The following is a 12,774-nucleotide window of genomic DNA, read 5'->3' on the forward strand; positions in this document are numbered from 1 at the left end:
TCAAATCTTGGGGGAGAACCTCCTTCCCTCAGCCAGGGCATTGAAAATGGGTTGTGGATGGGTATTCCAGCATGACAATGACCCAAAACACACGGCCAAGGCAACAAAGGAGTGGCTCAAGAAGAAGCACATTAAGGTCCTGGAGTGGCCTAGCCAGTCTCCAGACCTTAATCCCATAGAAAATCTGTGGAGGGAGCTGATGGTTCTAGTTGCCAAATGTCAGCTTCGAAACCTTAATGACTTGGAGAAGATCTGCAAAGAGGAGTGGGACAAAATCCCTCCTGAGATGTGTGCAAACCTGGTGGCCAACTACAAGAAACGTCTGACCTCTGTGATTGCCAACAAGGGTTTTGCCACCAAGTACTAAGTCATGTTTTGCAGAGGGGTCAAATACTTATTTCCCTCATTAAAATGCAAATCAATTTATAACATTTTTGTCATGCATTTTTCTGGATTTTGTTGTTGTTATTCTGTCTCTCACTGTTCAAATAAACCTACCATTAAATTTATAGACTGATCATGTCTTTGTCAGTGGGCAAACGTACAAAATAAGCAGGGGATCAAATACTTTATTCCCTCACTGTATATATATTTGCGAGCAAAAAAAGGGTGATTTTTTCCACAAATTGACAGGTATTTACCTTTCCATGGTAGCAAGATCTTATCTATTTTTGCTAACTTTCTATAAAAATGTATTGGAGTGAGCTCATTTATTTCATTTGGGATATGTATTCTGAGTATATCCACATCACCATCAGACCATTTTATTGGTAAACTACATGGTAATGTAAAAATTGTATTTTTTAGTGATCCAATATGTAAAATAGTACATTTATCATAATTTGGTTGTAATCCAAAGAGGTTAGAAAATGTATCTAGATCCTCTATGAGGCTGTGGAGGGATTCAAGTTGTGGATTTAAAAGAAAACATGAATAATCAGCGTACAATGGCACCTTTGTTTTTAAGCCCTGGATTTCTAATCCCTTGATATTATTGTTGGATCTGATTTTAATAGCTAACATTTCGATGGCCATAATAAATAGATATGCCGATAGTGGACAACCTTGTTTCACTCCTCTTGACAGTTTAAAACTTTCTGAGAAATAGCCATTATTTACTATTTTACACCTAGGGTTACTATACATGATTTTAACCCATTTTATAAGAGATTCTCCAAAATTGAAATGTTCCAGGCATTTATATATAAACCCCAGTCGTACTTTATCAAATGCCTTTTCAAAGTCTGCTATGAATAGCAGGCCTGGTTTCCCAGATTTTTCATATTGTTCTATTGTTTCCAGTACTTGCCTTATATTATCTCCAATGTATCGTCCATGTAAAAAACCTGTCTGATTAGAATGAATAATGTCCAACAATACCTTTTTAATTCTATGCACTATACCTGGAGTTTTCCCGGACTTAAAGTCTTTAATTGCATCCAGAAGTTCCTCCTAATTTCACCTTCACATGAGTCTTTCTGTATGGCTGTTAATTTTACATTATCAATAGAAAAAAATCTCTACAATTAGCTTCAGTTAGAGGAGATTGAGGCAAATGAAATGAAAACATATACTTAAAGTACTTTGCTTTCTCCTTCAAAATATAATTTGGTGAATCATAGGTGACTCCGTCATTTGTAATCAGTTTCAGTAAATTATTTTTGGTAGCATTTCTATGTTGTAGATTAAAAAAGAAATTGCAGCATTTTTCCATCCAGTTTACTTTATTTTAATAATATATTACACTTGATCTTTCTTGAATAAGTTTCTCCATTTATTTTTATTTTTCCTCTAATTTATTCTGAGCCTCTATGTTACAGTTTTTATTGCTATCTATCTGTTCTGTTAGACCTTCTATTTCCTTTGTTAGTATGGACTCTTTTGACCTAAATTGCTTTTGTTTTCCAGATGAGTTCTGAATTGCACGGCCTCTAAAGGAACATTTTGTTTCTATATTATATTTCCTATGTTGTAGGTTCTAGATCGTTTTGATCTATGTTGGCCAGGGTGGTTTCCAATCAGAGGCAGCTGTAGCTCGTTGTCTCTGATTGGGGACCATACTTAGGCAGCCAGTTTGGCACTAGTCGGTGTGGGATCTTGTTCCGTAAAGGTTTGTTTTGTGTAACCTAGGAATTCACGTATCGTTTGTTTGTTGTTTTGTGTTCGTGTTAAGTACTAAATAAAATGTACGCTTATCACGCTGCGCCTTGGTCCGTCTCATCCGTACACGATCGTGACAGAAGATCCCACCAAAAGAGGACCAAGCAGCGTGTCCAGGAACAGACAGCCTGGACTTGGGAGGAGATCCTGGACGGGAAGGGATCCTGGACTTGGGAAGAGATTCAGGCCGGAATGGATCGCCGTCCTTGGGAGGAGACTGTGGAGGCGCGCTATAGAGAGGAGCAGCGGCAACGCAGAGGGTACCGGCCGAGGAGGAAGCCCGAGAGACAGCCCCAATACTTTTTTTGGGGGGGGTCTAAAAGGGTGGTTGGCGGAGCCTAGTGTTAGAGCAGAGCCAACTCCCCGTACTCATGCTAGGAAGCGTGTGACTGGGCAGGCTCCGTATCCTGTGCGTCCTGTGCTAGCACCACGCACGTGTCGTGCTAAATTGGGCATTCAGCCAGGACGGGGTGTGCCGGCTCAACGCTCGTGGCCTGCAGTACGCCTCCTCGGTCCCGTATATCCTGCGCCTGTGCCACGTGCTGTATCGCCAGTACGAGTGCACAGCTCCGTACGTCCTGTGCTGATGCCTCACACATATTGTGTGGAAGTAGGCATTCAGCCAGGACGGGTTGTGTCAGCTCTCCGCTCCAGACCTCCAGTCCGCCTCCACAGTCCGGCCCGGCCCGTTCCGGCTCCCTGCACCAAGCCAGTGGTGCGTGTTCCCAGTCAAGCCCGGCCTGTCCTGCTCCCCGCACCAAGCCAGTGGTGTGTGTTCCCAGCCCGGTCCGGCCTGTTCCTGTCCCTCGCACCAAGCCAGTGGTGCGCGTCGCCAGCCCGGTCCGGCCTGTTCCTGCTCCCCGCACCAAGGAAGTGGTGCGTGTTCCCAGTCCAGCCCGGCCTGTTCCTGTCCCTCGCACCAAGCCAGTGGTGCGCGTTGCCAGCCTGGTCCGGCCTGTTCCTGTCCCTCGCGCCAAGCCAGTGGTGCGCGTCGTCAGCCCGGTCCGGCCCATTCCTGCTCCCCGCACCAAGCCAGTGGTGCGCGTCGTCAGCCCAGTCCGGCCCGCTCCTGCTCCCCGCACCAAGCCAGTGGTGCGCGTCGTCAGCACAGTCCGGCCCGTTCCTGCTCCCCGCACCAAGCCAGTGGTGCGCGTCGTCAGCCCGGTCCGGCCCGTTCCTGCTCCCCGCACCAAGCCAGTGGTGCGTGTGTCCAGTCCGGCACGGCCCGTGCCTGTTCCGGAGCCTGTACGGTTTGATCCACCGTCGTCGGGTCCAGCTCCAGTCAGCGGTGCCAGACTAGACCAGGGGCGCAACGGGGAGGTGGAGAGAAAGTGGTGGCGGAATGCCCACCCGGCCCCTACCCTGTTGTGTTTGTGTGGCGCGGTCGCAGTCCGCACCTTTGGGGTGACATTAGAATGAGTGACATTAGAATGAGTTGGCGGTCATCCCGGTCAGTAGAGAGTCGTTTTCGCCCTCTGTAGATTTGTTGTCCCCAATGTCTGCTGCTTGACCTTGTTCTTATGAACCGCCGTCTTTGAAATTTTAAGGATGGAAGCAACCTGACGCTCACTGTATCACTCTGCCAGTAAAGCCAGAATTGAACCTTTCTTTTCCTCACTCAAAACGTTCCTTTTCAACTCTTTTGGCTTGGTCAATAGTTATTTTTTGATTAATATTATTTTTGAGGTACTATTAGCACTGTTTTTGCCATCCAGCTGGTCCTATTGCAAGCGGATAGTGATGACCACAGCAGTGGTTTTTATACTTTTCCTCGTTAAATAAGATTTGGTTCATGTGATCAGCTAATCAGTACCTAATTCAGTAGAATGACGTGTGCCTGTGTTGGAATTCAACAGACACTGGAATGGAATGGCTGTCATACATGTAGAGATGCTGATTTAAGGAACATTTGCAGTGGTCTCTTAATTTTTTCCACAGCTGTACATAGCTATTTAAAAATATATGTATATTCAAATATCTTGCATATCTTAATTTCTATCATTCTTTTTATTTTATTTCACCTTTATTTAACCAGGTAAGCCAGTTGAGAACAAGTTCTCATTTACAACTGCGACCTGGCCAAGATAAAGCAAAGCAGTGCGATAAAAACAACAACACAGAGTTACATACGGGGTAAACAAAACATAGTCAAGAATACAAACAGAAAATATATATACAGTGTGTGCTAATGTAGTAAGTTATGGAGGTAAGGCAATAAATAGGCCATAGTGCAAAATAGTTACAATTTCGTATTAACACTGGAATGATAGATGTGCAAAAGATGATGTGCAAATAGAGATACTGGGTTGCAAATTATCAAAATAAATAACAATATGGGGATGAGGTAGTTGGGTGGGCTAATTTCAGAATGGCTGTGTACAGGTGCATTGATCGGTAAGCTTACATACTTGACAACTGACGCTTAAAGTTAGTGAGGGAGATTAGAGTCTCCAGCTTCAGAGATTTTTGCAGTTCGTTCCAGTCATTGGCAGCAGAGAACTGGAAGGAATGGCGGCGCGCACCACTACCTGCTGGAGCGCAGACTACCGGTGTGTGTTGCTATGGTGACCAGTGAGCTAAGGTAAGACGGGGATTTGCCTAGCAGTGATTTATAGATGACCTGGAGCCAGTGGGTTTGGCGACGAATATGTAGTGAGGGCCAGCCAACAAGAGCGTACAGGTCACAATGGTGGGTAGTATATGGGGCTTTGGTGACAAAATGGATGGCACTGTGATAGACTACATCCAATTTGGTGAGTAGAGTGTTGGAGGCTATTTTGTAAATTACATCGCCGAAGTCAAGGATCGGTAGGATAGTCAGTTTTACGAGGGCATGTTTGGCAGCATGAGTGAAGGAGGCTTTGTTGCAAAATAGGAAGCCGATTCTAGATCTAACTTTTCATTGGAGATGCTTAATGTGAGTCTGGAAGGAGAGTTTACAGTCTAACCAGACACCTAGGTATTTGTAGTTGTCCACATACTCTAGGTCAGACCCGCTGAGAGTAGTGATTCTAGTCGGGTGGGCGGGTGCAAGCAGCGTTCGGTTGAAGAGCATGCATTTAGTTTTACTAGTGTTTAAGAGTAGTTGGAGGCTACGGAAGGAGTGTTGTATGGCGTTGAAGCTCGTTTGGAGGTTTGTTAACACAGTGTCCAATGAAGGGCCAGATGTATACAAAATGGTTTCGTCCGCATAGAGGTGGATCCGAGCTTCACCAGCAGCAAGAGCAACATCATTGATATACACAGAGAATAGAGTCGGCCCGAGAATTGAACCCTGTGGCACCCCCTGAGGTCCAGACACACAACAAAGAACTCGACCGCACTGCTATGCCATCTTGGATCTTCAATTAACAATTAATATGCGTAATAATGTCAGCAGTTCATGCGTAGGATTGTTACCTATAACCCGGATTGCCATTGTATTACATTACATTTTTGTCAAGCAATTATTATTTTAGCAAACAATTATTGTGGATCATCCTATATTCTCCCTAACATCCTTTCCCCCTTGCAGCAGATGTGGGATACACACACACGCACATACTCTAACACACTCAACCCCTTTCCTCCACAATCAACCATAAGCTCAGATGCTCAACGGTTGTTACATCCCAGAGCCCAACTCAAGAAAGGAATGCATATATACGAATGCATATACAGTTACAGCTGTTTGAGAAAGCATGCAATATTGTAATTAGTAATTAGTTGAAACACTGCTATAAATACACACCAACATATACTGAGAAAGCAATTAGTTAGTATAATTCTTTATTTTGCAGATTTACTGTACTATGATTAGGTGCTCCGCCATTCCTTCCAGTTCTCTGCTGCCAATGACTGGAACGAACTGCAAAAATCTCTGAAGCTGGAGACTCTTATTTCCCTCACTAACTTTAAGCGTCAGTTGTCAGAGCAGCTTACCGATCACTGCACCTGTACACAGCCTTTCTGAAATTAGCCCACCCAACTACCTCATCCCCATATTGTTATTTATTTTGCTAATTTGCACCCCAGTATCTCTATTTGCACATCATCTTTTGCACATCTATCATTCCAGTGTTAATACGAAATTGTAACTATTTTGCACTATGGCCTATTTATTGCCTTACCTCCATAAGTTACTACATTCGCACACACTGTATATATTTTTTCTGTTGTATTTTTGACTTTATGTTTTGTTTACCCCATATGTAACTCTGTGTTGTTGTTTTTATCGCACTGCTTTTGCTTTATCTTGGCCAGGTCGCAGTTGTAAATAAGAACTTGTTCTCAACTGGCTTACCTGGTTAAATAAAGGTAAAAAAATAAAAATAAATAAAAATCCTTCATACATATTATAATTCAACTGAGCTCAGCTCATTTTAACTCCATTAAAGGTGAGCCCTGCCTGGGCAGGCAGACTTAGCCTGGTCCCAGATGAGTTTGTGCTGTCTTGCTAACTCCTATGTCAAGACCATAGGAGTTGTCAAGACAGCATAAAGTGATCTGGGACCAGGCTATGGCAGACTCAAACTCACGTGTAGCCAGGATGCCCTGCACTCTGTATCCCAGTATGATGGCTGCCCTCTGCACGTCAAGGCGGTTCAGCATGTTGGCTGTAGTGATGGCAGGCTGCCGCTCCCCGCTGGGACCCTCCACAAAGTACACAATTTCCAGGGGGTGGTCCGCTCCCACCAGCATGGTCGTACTCACAATCTGGAGGGAAGAAGATGTGTGTTACTGTTAATATCAGCAGTTGTAGACTATATACAGTGCCTTGCAAAAGTATTCAGACCCCTTAGATTCCTTCCAATTGTATTGTGTTACAAAGTGGGATTAAAATTGATAATTGTATTTTTTTGTGACCAATCTACACATAATACTCTGTAATGTCAAAGATACATCAAAACTAAAATATAGTTGTTGCATAAGTATTCAGCCCCTTTGTTTAGGCAAGCCTAAATTAGTTCAGGAATAACATCTGGCTTAACAAATCATATAATAAGTTACATTTACATTTTAGTCATTTAGCAGATGCTCTTATCCAGAGCGACTTACAGTTAGTGAGTGCATACATTTTTTCATACTGGCCCCCCGTGGGAAACGAACCCACAACCCTGGCGTTGCAAGCACCATGCTCTACCAACTGAGCTACACGGGGCTACACATGGATCACTGTGTGAAATAATAGGGGTTGACATGATTTTTGAATGACTAACCCTTCCTCTTTCCCCCATACATATAACATATGTATGGTCCCTCAGTCAAGTATTAAATATCAAGGACAGATTCAACTACAAAGACCAGGGAGCTTTCGAAAGCCTCATAAAGAAGGGCAGTGATTGGTAGATGGGTTACAATAACAAATCAGAAATTGAATATATCTTTAAGCATGGTCTAGTTAATAATTATGCTGTCTATTATGTATTAAACCATCCAGACACATCAAAGATACAGTCGTCCTTCTGAACTGAGCTGCAGGACCGGAATGAGACTGCTCAGGGATTTCACCATGAGGCCATTGGTGATTTTAAAACAGCTACAGAGTTCAATGGCTGTGATGGGAGAAATGGAGGATGGATCAACAACATTGTAGTGACTCTACAATAATGAAAAGAAGAACACAAATATACAGAATATAAATATTCCAAAACATGCAACAAGGCATTAAAGTAATAGTGCAAAACTTTTGGGCCTGAATGCAAAGCCTTATGTTTGGCTGACCTTTTTGTTTTTAGGAATAATGGGCAAATATTGCGCAATCCAGGTGTGCAAAGCTCTTATAGACTTACCCAAGAAGACTCACAGCTGTAATCGATTCCAAAGGTGTTTCTAAAATGTATTGACTCAGGGAGCGGAACACTTTTTCAAAGACTATATTTTAAATTAATCTTTTTAAAAATGTTAGAATTTTTCTTCCACTTCGACATTATAGAGTATTTTTTGTAAATTGTAGACCAAAAAATGTCAATTAAGTCAATTTTAATCCCACTTTGTAACACAATAAAAGGTGAAGAAATCCAAGGGGTCTGAATACTTTGGCAAGGCACTGTAGCTCTGCTGTGACAATGCCTGGTACTAGCTTCCAGTGGTTTAAATGTGGAATAGGTGGTTTACATTCTGCCTCTACTTTTCTTTCACCATTACCCAATAATAATGTAGCAGTAGTCTGTAGAAGGGGTATTGGTGCATGTGGTTGCAAACAGAGTGGACTAGTACAGTGTTAGTCACATCAACTGGTGAAAGCTTCCGTCCTACTAATTCAGTTGATATTATTCCTTGTGGTGAGCTCTCTATGAATCGGAACAGCGAGACTCATTATCAAGGGCTTGTAGTCTTTTCTACCCAGAGCACCACTGCTTTACTAATCAAGCTCTGCCTTTTGTGGCGCTCCACAGCACCTGCTCTACTCCCCTCTCTCCCCTCTCTTCACAACAACATTCAGAGGACAGGATAGGCCAAAGTATCCATGGCAACCCCACCTACAGTTTTCATCACAGCGCCAGCCACTCAAAGACCAACCACCAAGTCAAATTGTTTTTCTTTCAAGACCCGTTACTCGAATGCTGTGTGCACCAGTTGCTAATAGCAGATAAATTATTAATTATCTCTCTCTCGCTGCCTGGCAGCTGGAGTTATTATAAACCCATGTGTGTATGTGTGTGTGTGTTTTAGAAGGGGGTGGTTCAGGTGGTGCCACACACTGTTCATCATTCCACTCTAAAAAACTTGGAGACTGGATGTGGTTTAGAGGCTGGCTGAGGGAACCCAGGTTGTTTTTCTGTGTCAGATCACACACGACCCAGACTTACTCTCTTCAGTAACACAGTGCCTAGGGCAGCCTAGACTAGGGGTTATTACCGCAGAGTGAGAGCTGTACTTGCTGTACTTAGAGCTATGGTCAAGCACAGCACGAGATAACTGTAATTTGATTCTCAAATGTAATGCATAGTGTGTGCGTGTGTGTGCGTGCACGGACATGTGTAGACGCGTGTGTGTGTGTGTGTTTATGACTTATACTGTATATGTCTCTGAGTAGCAGTACACTTTTAGAAAAAAAGGTGTTATCTAGAACCTAAAAGGGTTCTTCAGCTGTCCCCATAGGAGAACTATTTTGGGTTCCAGGTAGAACCCTTTTGGATTCCAAGTAGAACCCTTTCCACAGAGGGTTCTACATGGAACCCAAAAGGGATCTAACTGAAACCAAAAAGGGTTCTACCTGGAACCAAAAAGGGTTCTCCTATGGAGACAGCCGAAGAACCCTTTTGGAACCCTTTTTTCTAAGAGTGTAGTACACACTCAGGTCACCCTTACCTCAGATAAACTGTACACACACATCTACCTGTGTATAGTATAGTACAGGGGTATTCAAAACTTTCCCTATGAGGTCCGGAATACTACTGGTTATCTGTTCTACCTGATAATGAATTGCACCTACCTGGTGTCCCAGGTCTAAATCAGTCCATGATTAGAGGGGAACAATGAAAGAAGGAGTGGAAGGCCAAAATTTGAATTTGAGGGGTATAGTTGCTCTGATGTGGTTACCTGAACACTGTGGTTACCCACGCTGGTGGCCCTCTTGGTGCGCCTAGCCGCCCCCAGCACCTCTCCTAGCAGCAGGGCCACACCACGTTCCATCTTGGCCCGGAAGGTCCGCTCGTCCACCCCCTGGTCCAGCACACCAAGCAACACTGGTCAAGGACAAGAAACAGAGAGTTATGATATCACTCACAGGACAGGCAATACAGAGCCAATCACACAGCCATAACATAGGCCCTGCATGTGTATGTCTTTCAATCCATCCACTCGCTGCAGTTGAGATTTAGATTGGATGGAATACTTAAAAGCAGCGTTTCCCAAAGTCAGTCATGGGGACCCCAAGGGGTGCACGTTTTGGTATTTTCCCTAGCACCACACAGCTGATTCAAATAATGAACTAATAATTCCAACAACCAAAACGTGCATCCCGTTGGGTCCCCAGGACAGAGTTTGGGAAATGCTGATTTAATGTTAGAGGTGTTGGCAAGCATACCTGTTCTAACCCAAGACGAGCGAAGCAACTGGGTGGTGTTCAACTCCGGGTAGTGGAAAGCTATTGGGAAAGAAGAGAGGGAAATCAGGCAAGTACAGACAACCTGAAAATACTCTATATTGAGGTATAAATAGGTGTATAGAAGGTGAAGCAGATTGACTAATAGAATACATTTGATTAGAATACCTTTATTTTTCCCTAAGGGAACTTCACAGGAGTGTCGTTTTGCATAAAATCCCAATCTACAGTATGATAATAGACTCACGCTCTGCGATCTGCAGCACAGGGAAGCCCAGGTAGTAGCTGAACTCCACCATGTTGAGCAGCCTCAGGTGGTTGCTGACCTCTGACCCCTTCAGGTAGCCAATGGCGCCACGCACCGCGAAGGTCACGTCCACCGGCTCCCTCTGCTGACTACTTGGCTGGTTCATGGTGATGTTCACAATCTAGGAAAATATTACATATGCACACGTCTTTGAGCTGGTGATGGATATCAAAAGTTCAGTAAATGGTAAAAAAGAGACTCTGCACAACAAACCTTGTCACCAATAAACCACGTTTATTGAGCACACACTGCAGAGTGATGTTCGTCAATTTAACGTCTATACCACCTTGTTTTAAAGAGTAACTTTCATGGAAACAATTTTTTTTTCCGAAAACCAGATGTTTTAGGCTTAGTTCTAGTGAAACACATCAATTCTGGTCTTCATTTTGACAGTTTGTTGCAAAAGTTATATATTTTGGTCTTTTAGTAGTAAATCTAGCTCTCTTTGCCCCTAGCGGTTCAACTCCACCATATAAATCATGATGTAGAGGCACCTTGAGAAAGTGCCTCTACATCATCTCAAGGGAGGGGTTTGGTGTGAAATACCACCTCAAGGCTTGAGGTACCACCTCAAGGCTTACTATAAAAGCAAGTGACAGCGCGCCTTATTTAGCAATGGTCTTGGTAAGTAGAGTGTGACCAATATACTCTGTGGAGATGGAGTTGGAGTGAGTAGTCATGCTGTACTTCGCTCCGCAGGTAATATGACACACATTAAATTACAATGGAACGATTTGATTAGTGTAATGTTAGCTAGCTACATAGTTGTCTTTGTATCAAAGATAAAGGTGTAGTATAGAGAAACTATCGAGGTTAGCTAGCCAGCTACATTCGTTCGCAGCGACGCTGTTTTTCAAACAAAGTCAACACCGCAGCCATCGCTAGCTAACCAACACTACCAGCTAGCAGTACAGTAGCAACTAAATACAATATCATTTTAGTCAATGAGAATTTTGCAACGTAAAGCTTCACTTTCTGAACATCCGAGATGTGTAGTCCACTTGTGTAGCTAGCATGACTGACTTTGTGCTAGCTAGCCAACGTTTAATTATTTCTGCGTTATGAAAGGAACTAGACACGGACACGAATGATCTGTTTAGTGTGTTAACACACTATTGATAGTTTGTTGTAACCAATTATTGGTGCTAAACCGTGTGTTATTGGATACTAGCATTCTAGTTAGCTATAGCGTCATAGGATACGGTGCCCTGGGCGGTTTTCATGGAAGAATACTGTACCAAGTTAGCTAGCTGAATAAACTAAGTTAGAGTCTATTCCTAGAAAACATTGAACCGCTGTAGTTTACAACAATTATAATTTCTAAAGTGGAAGTTGGGAGAGTTATATTTGAGTGTTTCAGTGAAAGGTAAGTGAGGGAGGCCCCGCTCTCTCGCTTCCCCAGATGTTTAGTTAATTTTATTCCAATCTCTTTTGCATTATTGTAGTCTTTTCTGTAGCCTGTCAACTATGTGTCTGTCTATCCCTGTTCTCTCCTCTCTGCACAGGCCATACAAACGGTTCACACCGCGTGGCTGCTGCCACTCTAATCTGGTGGTCCCTGCGCGCACGACCCATGTGGAGTTCCAGGTCTCCGGCAGCCTCTGGAACTGCCGTTCTGCGGCCAACAAGGCAGAGTTAATCTCAGCCTATGCTACCCTCTCTTCTCCAGACCATCTCCAGTGACCTTCTCCCTTACCTCACCTCGCTCATCAACTCATCCTTGACCGCTGGCTATGTCCCTTCCGTCTTCAAGAGAGCGAGAGTTGCACCCCTTCTCAAAAAACCAACACTCGATCCCTCTGATGTCAACAACTACAGACCAGTATCCCTTCTTTCTTTTCTCTCCAAAACTATTGAGCGTGCCGTCTTTAGCCAACTCTCTTGCTATCTCTCTCAGAATGACCTTCTTGATCCAAACCAGTCAGGTTTCAAGACTGGTCATTCAACTGAGACTGCTCTTCTCTGTGTCACGGAGGCTCTCCGCACTGCTACAGCTAACTCTCTCTCCTCTGCTCTTATCCTTCTAGACCTATCTGCTGCCTTTGATACTGTGAACCATCAGATCCTCCTCTCCACCATTTCCGAGTTGGGCATCTCCGGCGCTGCTCACTCTTGGATTGCGTCCTACCTGACAGGTCGCTCCTACCAGGTGGCGTGACGAGAATCTGTCTCCGCACCACGTGCTCTCACCACTGGTGTCCCCCAGGGCTCAGTTCTAGGCCCTCTCCTATTCTCTGTCTATACACCAAGTCACTTGGCTCTGTCATATCCTCACATT

General features: G+C 43.9%; 1 protein-coding gene across 1 annotated transcript in view; it reads right to left on the minus strand.

Annotated features, from left to right (window-relative positions):
- LOC311137396 (UPF0606 protein KIAA1549-like) overlaps nt 1-12,774 on the minus strand; it is a gene marked incomplete at its 5' end in the record, with an annotated part of 87,066 nt that overhangs the window by 22,101 nt on the left and 52,191 nt on the right. The window contains 4 exons of the mRNA XM_084171861.1: nt 6,678-6,855; nt 9,685-9,830; nt 10,172-10,231; nt 10,437-10,617. Coding sequence (XP_084027987.1) covers nt 6,678-6,855; nt 9,685-9,830; nt 10,172-10,231; nt 10,437-10,617 — 565 coding nt within the window. The remainder of the gene's footprint in view (nt 1-6,677; nt 6,856-9,684; nt 9,831-10,171; nt 10,232-10,436; nt 10,618-12,774) is intronic.

This window comes from Coregonus lavaretus (assembly GCF_964263955.1).
Source record: "Coregonus lavaretus genome assembly, chromosome: 11".
Classification (NCBI taxonomy): Eukaryota; Metazoa; Chordata; class Actinopteri; order Salmoniformes; family Salmonidae; genus Coregonus; species Coregonus lavaretus.